Here is a 10,617-nt window from a genome sequence, read left to right on the forward strand (position 1 = left end):
TAAGAGAATAAGGCCTTTTGCAATGTTTTTTTAATGTAAGTCTGAAAAAGTTACACATTTTTAAAATCGAAAATTTAACGTATAAAAGCATTCGTACAAATGGTCATTTTACCAACTGTTTTATTGATTGAATATTAGTCAACCGAATAACCTAATTTATTGTGCTGCATTAACGTTTTTGTATTTATTGAATAAAAACTACGTATGATTTTCATTAATCAAGTATATTATTTCTTACATTCCAATGTACAAGTACCTTCCATACCAATGTACTTGAAAATAAAATAAGTCTATGTTCTAAAAGTTATTACCTTGGAGAGTTGGGGCACTGTTTCCCCATATAACGAATGCTAAATTGTTAGCTATCCGCCAAGCAAGACTTTATATTTTTAAATATATCGGATGAGAAGCTCTTAAGGAATAAATAGGACATATGATGAAGAAAAGTTGAATGATTTAATAATTAGTAACGCCCAAGCATCGGAACAATCGCCAATTGGTCTTTAAAAATTCGTTACCTTTGAAATGAGCACTTTAGCAAAAAATGATGAGAGACATTTTCTTTTTAAAACAGGACACTTGAGGACCCAAGAGTCATCAGTGTCTGAACTAATTGTTAGGAAGAAGATTATGATTTGTAGGTAGCCCGTTCTCCCTTAATTTGCCATGAAATTCAGCTGCAGTTCAGAAAACGACAGAAGCTTCGTGCTTATCTCACCTAGCATTATGACCGGAAAAAATCCCGTTATTCATATGCAGAACTAAAGTAATTCTCATCAGGAGACGAAAACGAATATTTGCGGCACTTTTGTCCTTATATAAGTTATCTGCTTCGTCGATTTAGATTAGTATTTGACCATTTTTCGACTAGATAACTAAACGGAGAGAATCATACCCATAATCGATCAATTCACTTACTTACGTTTCGATAGGTTTGCGATTGTAACATGTTAATGTTACCTTATTGTTACGTTACGTTATTACTTTCTATAATAAAAATTAGTATTGAGCGTAAGTTGAATCGCACCTATCAGTCACATAATTACGATATCGATAATAGCCATAAAATATTATAGCTAATTATTCATTAGAGTTTTCCTGTCTAAAATTCTCCTCCAATCTCCACCAAGGCTCATATAATGCACGACTTGTGCAGTTTACGTCTTTAGATATATTTGCTCATTTTCATTAATGAATATAATGAAATATATTGTAAATGATGCCGCTTTCACTATACAAACGGATTCATAACAAGTTCAATACTTTGTCGGGATTTCATAATCGCTATCGTGCTTAGCACGCCATATCTAATTATGACACCTTTATTCGAGTCTTTAATTTATTCTAAAAATGTGTCAGGGCAATATCTTCGTCATTATATAACAAAGAAATCACGAAAGAGACTATTAATACCAGTGCAATAAATGCTTTGTAGTAAAGTCATGCCAATTCAATTTTCGTACTGAGTATAATATATCAACATAATAGCATCTTAATGCATAATATATTATGCAACGCAACATATATAAATGACACATTTTTCATCATTTTATTATTATTTCCAGCTGTTCTGAATTCTACTCAGTAGTCGGCAACTCCAAACTGTTGTCTAAATTATAAATATTGCGAAAAAAACCAATAGATACTTTGGCCTTTATATGTTCATGGTGTAGGTATAAGTCGATTTTTATCGAAAAATTTTAAGTGCAGCTATCGATTGGTCAAGTTTTGCTCAAAAATATCTAAAATAAATACGAGACTGGGTCGTTTAAATACTGCGTCATAAGTTTCCTTGCTCTTTATTTCGTAAAGCCATCAAAGATTCGAACAAAAGCTGGTAGAAGCTAGTTTGGATAACTTCATGTGACAAACAACGTTTATTATTAACTTCTCTTGGTAGCGCATTTGGTTCCTGACAGTGATAATGTGCCGCGTAGCGTAATTAAAAAAATGTCTGCTATCGGTGCACTCTGAACTTGTGAAGATTAAATTCGGCCGGCCACACAGTAGATCCGAGCAAGAAGAAAAGAAAAACTCATAAGATGAGTTTTGGCTCTCGAGTACGCTGCTAATTTCGATCCTTTTTAACGAGATTTTGCTGTAACTTGAATAATTATCATTTAGCGCTACTTCAAATGTAATTCTAGTTCACAATCAACTGATCATTTGCTTAAAGGTGTATTATATGCGTTATTTGTTATTATCGAGCTGTTGAATAGCACAGTGGTAGTCTTCGACTTTGCACACTGTCTCGGCATTATCTCCGAACCTCGTAGACCTGTATTTATTTATTTTTACTCAACGTAAATGCAATAAACACATAAAAAACAAGCTCAGAGATATCGTAAGGTGTTTCCTATCGGTTTTTGGTGTAAGAAATGGAGAAGAACGAAGTACAACTGACGATCGTGAAAGGCGTTAAGCGCGAATGACGAAAGCTTGCATGGGCTAGCTCCCGACGCGCAAACGCCTTTGGGCCCGACTGGTTCGCGAATCGCATGCTTTTCATTATTCACAGCTGTGGAAAAGTGTACTCTACTCGGTAGTAAACCAATGGCATTGCTCTGCATAGTGCGGTGGAAGCGATTAGACGGACAGGATATGCGTAATTTGGACCGATGAGTGGCTGATTGGACGAATATGGCAGAAGAAAGGCAGTAATAACGCGAATGAACTGAAACGATGAGAGAGCAAAGTAGTAAAGAGAGCGAGATAAAGATGACGTGGTCTAGCGAGAATGCAATGTCGGACGGCGAAGGGAAACGGGTGCGCTAGATAATCGGGATTTGCCGGTGCAGTCGTCGAAGCATAGACGAGCGTGCCAGTAATACTCGCGAGTCTAACGTGATCTATCGGGCGAAGTACGGCTGGGATGCGCGACGCAGGCGCATTGAGAGCGCCGAGTCAATTTACGAGTATACCGAACGCATGCGCCCATCGGCCGAGCGTCGAGCGCGGGGGCGACTAGAAGCGCACCCCACTGTCGTCGTCGTGCACTATCGATCGCCGCCGCCGCCGCCGCCGCCGCCGCCGCATGGCTCCCGCTTCGACACCCTCCGTGGCCAGTTGCGCGGCGAGCGGCGAGCGGCGAGCGACGGCCTGCTTCTGCGCGCGACACCGAGGACGGCGGAGCTGGCGCTCGGCGAGGGGACGACGGTGCCGAGGCCCGAGGCATGTAGGCGCGCGGAGCATGAGTCCCGCGGCGGAGGGCGGTCCGGGCGGGCGCGCGCGGACCACGGCGGCGCCGGGCCGGCGCGCTCGCGACTGCTAGCGCCGGCATGAAGACGAAGAAGCGCCTCGCGCTCCTCGCGGTCTGCCTGCTCGTCGTGGCCCTGCTGCTGCTGCTGCTCGGCAACGAGCAGCTCGCCCGCACCGCGCACCTCGCCCTCCTCGGCCGATCGGCCGACATGGACGTGTCCTGCTACGAGAGGCCTGCCGGCGAGCACTCCTTTCCCAGATTCGACCCTGCCGAAGGTAATTGCGCGAGCTTGCCGCCTCGCTTGTGTAACCGCCTCTGCAACGTAAACACGTCGTAGAGAGCGTTTAAAGGTTCGTTCTCTCTTCGGCGAGGTCGTCCGCGCGCACGCCAAACTGACGCATACAGCCTTCGCGTCGCGCTCTCACGACACAATACGATTATCGACACGCTCGTTACGTTCGCGCTCGTTGCATCGCGCGTTCGCGCGTCGTCGAACGACCGTCTCCGGCCAGCTCGACCACTGGCCGCTCGTCGCGACGATTGATTTTCAAGCGATCAGCTGTGCACCACCTTGCACGCGCGATCGGCTTGATCTCTCGTCAAATTGGAGCACGATCATCTTTCGAGACTGAGTCCTCGCTCGCAACAGTTCTGTGATCGACCAACTGACATACGTATCCCTGTTCGTTGCCGCTCGAGGCTTACCGTTCTTGTAACAAACGAATATACGACGAATACATCGCCATCGTTCGAGCTAGAAGCTGGAAAACGGCGAGCTCGTGCGCTTACTAACGCGTCCGGATTTTCGACTTAACGTCGGCGATCTACCAACAGAATAATAATGAAAAATAATTTATTTTTAACTAAATTTCTATCGTTCTACTTGCTATATCAATGTTGCAACATTTTTATGTCAATTTCACTAGATACAAATACATTATATTTTCAACAGTGTGGTGCAAATATATGCATGTAACTTAATTTAATGTGAAATAATTTATAATAGTCGTGGTTCGCAGCTGATTTTATGTTGTTTTTACAGCATCTTAATAAATCCTTCACCTTATAGTGTTCGCAAGACCTTGCACTGCATCATATGCTTCGCAAAGATTGTACTTTGCTACATTCGCTCGTTCCTTTTCTTTTCTGGTTGCTAATGTTGTATAATCTTCGGAAGACGTTTTAAAATGATCCAGTTGAATTTTCAAGATCCTTGTAATTTTTCATTTCCATGTACCAACTACACGACTTGTTCTTTTCCCATTCCTAATTGTAATTTTATTTCAGTTCTGATTTCCAAGCTAGAGCTTCAAAGTTATAAATGACGTCGTACGTTACGTTGATTACTTCACATTTGAGGTCATTGAATTTGGCTGCACGTCAGTCACTAACTATGTATACCTTGCATCCTGCAGCGCACCTCTCTATCCGAGCATGAACAAAATCACCCTTATTCTACGCGTGTCCTACTTCCAGAAATCTGTGTTTTGTCTCTATTTTCTACTTAACAGAAGCGTTCAACGTAAGTTTTTCTTCCTATTTTGCCCACTGTAATTGTCCGAGTCGTGCAATAGCAAAGTAACTATATATCGTCAGAAGTCACTTTTTCGCAATAACGCGAAAGACAACTTGAGACTTGGAGACTTTTTTCGTGTTATCATCGAAAACCGTGAAATTCTAAGCTGAAAGTTTTTTTATAGAACAGGACGTTTGCTTCAGTCTTTGCCATAGTTAATACCTTTTGGAAATTAAGATTATCAAGCTTGACGAACTTTCGAAGCTTTGTAAACTTGACAAAATTTCAACGGAATTTTCCTCGGAACTTGCAAAATACCTGATATCCGAAAATATATCTGAGCATGAAGCACTTGATGGATAAACCGCTTCTTCAATCGTATAGATGATAATATATTATTTGAGTTATGTAATTCATCGACATTCATCGACAGCAGTTTGTTCAGGCCCTTTGGAATCAATCTTTATATTAGAAATTAACTCATTTTCATCATCAGTTTCCACAATGAAATTCTGAAAAATATAGATTTATTCAAACGAGGATTCAGTCTATTCTTGAACTGATGCTATTTTATTGCTCATCGCGTATGGATAAAGACCAGAAATTAGCAAAGGATGAAGTTAACGACAAAGCCGAAGGAAATAAGCTGTGGACAGGAATGCTGAAAAATCTGTAGAACACTAGAAAGAAGCACTGAATTTACGTTTATCTCAGTAGAATATAGTGCTCAAAATGATATTTATTTATAGTCTATCCTGATTTTCAGATCTGGCGATAGCCTGTAGAAAATACTAAAATAAAAGCAATTGATGTGATAGATCTATTTTGGTTCGCATATCTGAATGATCGGATCGTACTACGTCACTCAAAAGATGCCTCGGAGTTGTTTGTTGAATTGAAGCAGATTACAAAATTATAGTACACGATGATTCTCTTTTTTCAAGAAATATTCCATTCATAAATGACTATATAATTAATTGTGTACGAAGAGGATCAATCAGAACATCAAAACAGATTATTAACGCACCTTATCGGAGCTTTCAACATGAATATAGCAGCGTGCTAGAAATTGAGATGAAATGCTCGAATGCTAACATTGCGAAAAGAACGAAAAAGTAGATACAAAAAGTATTTTCGTAAGTTAAATGTAGAACAAACGATAAGATTGTAAAATGCAAAAAAGGAAAAAACAAAGTTGCATTAGTCCTAGGAAATTCGATGCTGCAAGTAGAATAATGCGAGTTCGGTCAGGCATCGATTTAAAAAAAAATTATGCTCGTATAAGACAAATCGAAAATCCGGAGGCGTTAAAAAGCGCCACGAACTTGCCCTTCTCGAGCTTGCAGCTTGAACTGTGACGATTGGCCGATTTGTTTGTTATAACTGCTCGTTATAAACTATCAGCGGTGTTGCGGATGTAATGAAGCTTATTCGCACTAACCGTCGAGGTGGCTCTTTCTTCAATTGACTCCTTAGTATCAACGGTAGAATTTTTTCTTGTTCCGACTGTCCAGACTCCGAGATCGCGTTTTTCGCTTTTTTCCTACAGGTTCGGTTTTGCCGTTCAACTGCGGTCGTTTTAAGCTTGGCCTTTGCGTTCCCGTGTATCCAATCCATTGACGTTTATGAAAATAGCCGTCGCCAAGTGACGCATACGCAGACATGTTTTCACGAGTCCTATAGAAAGACGTAGCCTCGAAAGACATCTGCGATGATGCATCGACTGCATCACCGCAGAAGCACGCTGCATAGGTTGGCGCGAGGCAGAGTGCAGTACAGGAGGCGGTCGTTTTGTTCGGCAGAGCGAGTGCGGCTGGCCGGCGGACGCAACATCTTCTTCCACGAGACCTCGTGCTTCGCGGGCGAGGGCGACGACGGGGCCGGGGCCGGGGCCGAGGCCGAGGCCGAGGCCGAGCTGAACTGCCGGCAGGCGTGCGCGGTGGAGTCGGCGGCGCGCCTGAACCCGGGCATGTCGGTGAACCTGCTGTTCCTGTCGGCCGCGGGCCCGAGCAACCGCACGGCCGGGCTGGTCGACCAGCTGCTGCGCTACGGGAACGTGCGCGTGATGCGGCTGCTGGTGGCCGAGTATCTGCGCGACACGCCGCTCGAGCGCTGGTTCGCCGAGGGCCGCGTGCTGCGGACCAGCTACTGGCCCAGGAGCCACATGTCCGACGTGCTGCGCTACCTCACCCTCTGGAAGTTCGGCGGCATCTACCTGGACCTCGACGTCGTCGTCACCAGGTGAGTGCGGCCTACCCGCCGGCTCGTCGTTGGTCGGACGATCGGCTCTGACTCTCCACTGCTTCTCGCTGGCGCAGGTCCTTGGAGGACTTGAGTAACTTTGCCGGCGCGGAAGACTGGATGGACGTGGCCGCGGGCGTGATCGGACTCGCTGCCAATGGCCTCGGGCGCAGAGTCGCCGACGCCTGTCTGCGCGACTTGATGAGGAATTTCCGCGGCAACCTCTGGGGAAACAATGGACCCGGCGTCATCACTCGGACGCTGCAAAAGTTCTGCGCCGTCGAGCACGTAAGATCTTTTTTTCTCTCTCTTGTTCTCCTTCTTAATCATTTCGTTCCGCTTGTAGCAACCTACTTTTCCAGCCTTGTCTATACCCCGCGAGCTTGTCTTATTGATCATCGCTTGTCAGCTTTTTTATTTATACCGGCTGCCAGAAACGAGGTTGCTTTTTCTCTTTCTCGATTCGGAACAGTTCGATCCGTTAATCCGTTTGTTACAAGATAGTCCCCGCTTAATAACCATAGATTAAGCTCATGCTCATCGGTCACATTACATTTCTTAACAACTTTCAATGACAGAAGCGTTGTAAGCTCGTTGCCAATTAAACTGGCTCGCATCATGAAAATATGAGCGCAATGCATTGGGCAAAAATAGAAACGGTTTGTTTTCAGTCTCAGAGCTCCCGACGTTTAATAAGTAAAAATCACATATGTTTAAAGAATTTTTCTACGATAAAACTTAATGACACGATTAAATATAATAATTTTGAAATATACATTTTTCTATACAGTGTAGACCGTCTGTTTGAATATTGTTTTCATTTGGTGCTATCTTATTTTGAAAGTTATCTAAGAAAAAAAGATTGGCCTGAAAACCAGCAAATCAACAAATAAGCCGTCGAAGTAACAAATTATTGTTGAATTTTTATATTCTCAATTATCTCGAGATAAAAAATCGACATTCGAACAATATAAACCTGCCGTCACATGTAGAATAAGCACATTAGAAGTCCAAATATTTGAGTAGCTTTCAATTTTCGTCAGATATCGAAAATCATACAGATTTGAGAAAAACGAGCATCTAAGCCAGCGCTGATTCAAGCAGCTCGCTGTTATTTTTTCATATCTATTATAAAATCGTTAAAGTTTAGATATTCTTCTGTCGTACCTGTGATATAGAAACGAAGCTCTAAAGATTTTCTATGAAAAGGCCGACATATCGGAACTGCGAATTAACTCTAAAACTATCATATCTTGGTTATTTTGTAATCATCTGGAAAGAAAACATTATTATATTTATAATGTTATATAGGGACTGAATGAAAGTTAGGAAAATAAAAAAAATTATTACAAAACTATTATTTTCTACGTTTTGAACTCGATTTTCTTTTCACAATGATTAATTTTGTTTATTTTTTTTTTTTATAGTTATTTAATTGTTGGGTAAATGTTAAGATATATGTTATTGATAATTTTAATCCTGATACATGTCGCACGCGATCGTCACGCGCAATCAGTATTGCAATAAATATCTGACATTGTTTACTCTTTCAAGTTATTATTTATCGGTGTGTCACATTTTGTGCCACTGATGGGCCTAGATAGTACTGGTTTGTTAACGGTAATTGATAGTTGTAACGTTCTGGTTGAGATCAGGTGAGCAGAAATGAATTTAGTTGGAGGCTGATCGTTAAAACAATAACAACTTGTTTATTGAAGTCGAATAAACGCTTGGTATTCGAAGAGCCGTTGCTTGCTCGAGGACCCAAGCCGGACTGCCCTTTCGCTTTTCTACGAGTCGAAGCTACCTCGCGTACGGGATCTGCGAGCCGTGTCACGACGCGTGAAGTGGCGAAGAAACACAGGCCTCGGCTTCTTCCTCGACTCGGCACTTCTCATAAGCGTCCCTATTCTTGCCACACAAACCCTCCGGATATATGGTTTCGCTCAACAATCGTTCAAGCAGCAATCTTTTTTTCCTTTTCGTCTCCCAAAAACGTCACACACGTGCGTCCCAGACCCCAGCTACGCGAATTCCATCAAACGTGCATGCACATGTGCGAAACTATACCGTAATGGATGAAACTGCATGCAATAATTGTCAACGTATGTTTGGAGTGAGCTATATGTGAGTCAGCTTGAGCATTTAGAAAATTTTGAATTAATAAACACTGACTCAGACGTACTCTTAATGGAATAAAATCACCTAGCAATCATACTCTTTTGAATGAAATAGGCCTAAAGATATAAATTTGCATATACTTGTCAATTAAAGTAATTTTCATAAAATAAAAGTTTACTGAAACCGAAATATTTCTATCTATAAAGGCAAAAGACATGACGACGGAGCGTTGCAGCGGTTTCCAAGTTTTTCCGCCATCTGCCTTCTACCCAATTTTCTACAAAGAGTGGAGGCGATACTTTACGATGATCGACTCGAATGAGACAATGCAAATGATTGAAGAAGCTCGAGCTATCCATGTGTGGAACAAGCTGAGCGCCTCCGAGGTGGTACGGGTCGGCAGCGAAGTGCCGTATGCGCTGCTCGCTCAGAAGCACTGTCCTCGGATTTATAATAGCTGCGGTCCTTACTTTTAAACTTTAGCACTCGGCTATTTTGAAGCAGTAGCACGTGCGCTACGTCACGTTCGCTCAACGAATTCCTTTATTTATGTAGTCAGACATTGACCGATTTCACCTAACAAATCTACACATCTGTCCATATTTTTTACAAAATAATAAAAATGTTAAGAAAGTTATTCTATTGATGTCATATTACGCCTTTTCTTTCAGCAACACCAACATATTCTTGTTTTTTTTCAACTCCGAGTGAGCTTCGTTTACCCGTTTTTTTAACATTTTATTATTTTCCGCTGTAGTTTTTTTATCATTATATAATGCTTGAATCTTGATTTTTAAAATAGATTTAAACCGTCTGGGTCTCCGTTACCCCCCCCCCCCCCCGTTACTCCTACATAGTATACAAATCTATATCTGTAAATAGAACCTATCTGTCTATACACGGATAGGTATACGTTTGTATACTATGTACAGTGGTGCTCAAAATTATAAGGCACCCCTGATTTCGCTTTATTTCATTTAGGATTTTTAAGCTTTACAGAGCCTTGGAGGTTTGAATTTTCTAATAGTCATTCACAATATTTTTTTTAATCAAAATTGGCGTCAATCAAATGTAGGTTTGATTCACTACAAAATTTTCATGCACATTTGAATTTAAAAAGTAATATTTTTTGAAACGATGAAATACGAGTATCGTCGATTTCGTTGCATTTAAAACACTACAAATGTTGTATCAGTATATGACGGCATGATTCTTTTTTCCTCATATTTCTTCAACTTTCAGCTTCAACTGATGAAAATTTCAAATGGCTATGTATACAATTGTTTAAACCGCATAAAAAAAACGTCTAATTTTGATATTTGAAAATCGCTAATTTTATTGCATTTAAGGCCAATTTTTGTCAAATACCCCAGTCATTTTTAAATTTACTGCACACAAATTACAGGAAAATACATTTTCTATTCGTTTTAAACCAATTGATTTTGAAACAAAAATATTATAGATATTCCAAAATTTTCTTTACGATTTACAGAGCTTAGTAGAGGTTTGGAAAACGCCACACGAGACTTCAAATTCTTTT

The 10,617-nt window shown here is 41.3% G+C and overlaps 1 protein-coding gene across 1 annotated transcript; it reads left to right on the top strand.

Annotated features, from left to right (window-relative positions):
* Nucleotides 1–3,004: 3,004 nt before the first annotated feature.
* LOC131663307 (lactosylceramide 4-alpha-galactosyltransferase-like) lies at nucleotides 3,005–9,740 on the top strand. The gene is made up of 4 exons (XM_058933646.1): nucleotides 3,005–3,474; nucleotides 6,518–6,956; nucleotides 7,034–7,244; nucleotides 9,284–9,740. The coding sequence occupies exons 1-4, from the start codon at nucleotides 3,279–3,281 to the stop codon at nucleotides 9,551–9,553; spliced, it is 1,116 nt and encodes a 371-aa protein (XP_058789629.1). The 5' UTR covers nucleotides 3,005–3,278; the 3' UTR covers nucleotides 9,554–9,740.
* Nucleotides 9,741–10,617: the final 877 nt, after the last annotated feature.

Source organism: Phymastichus coffea, unplaced genomic scaffold, assembly GCF_024137745.1.
Source record: "Phymastichus coffea isolate CEN01 unplaced genomic scaffold, Cenicafe_Pcof_1.1 PCOF00033, whole genome shotgun sequence".
NCBI lineage: Eukaryota > Metazoa > Arthropoda > Insecta > Hymenoptera > Eulophidae > Phymastichus > Phymastichus coffea.

What these genes read in the sequence shown, in the direction of transcription:
- LOC131663307 (XM_058933646.1), top strand. Translation starts at nt 3,279, where the DNA reads ATGAAGACGAAGAAGCGCCTCGCGCTCCTCGCGGTCTGCCTGCTCGTC. An exon ending in CAGATTCGACCCTGCCGAAG is followed by an intron (nt 3,475 to 6,517) that starts GTAATTGCGCGA and finishes TTTGTTCGGCAG; the next exon opens with AGCGAGTGCGGCTGGCCGGC. An exon ending in CTCGACGTCGTCGTCACCAG is followed by an intron (nt 6,957 to 7,033) that starts GTGAGTGCGGCC and finishes TCGCTGGCGCAG; the next exon opens with GTCCTTGGAGGACTTGAGTA.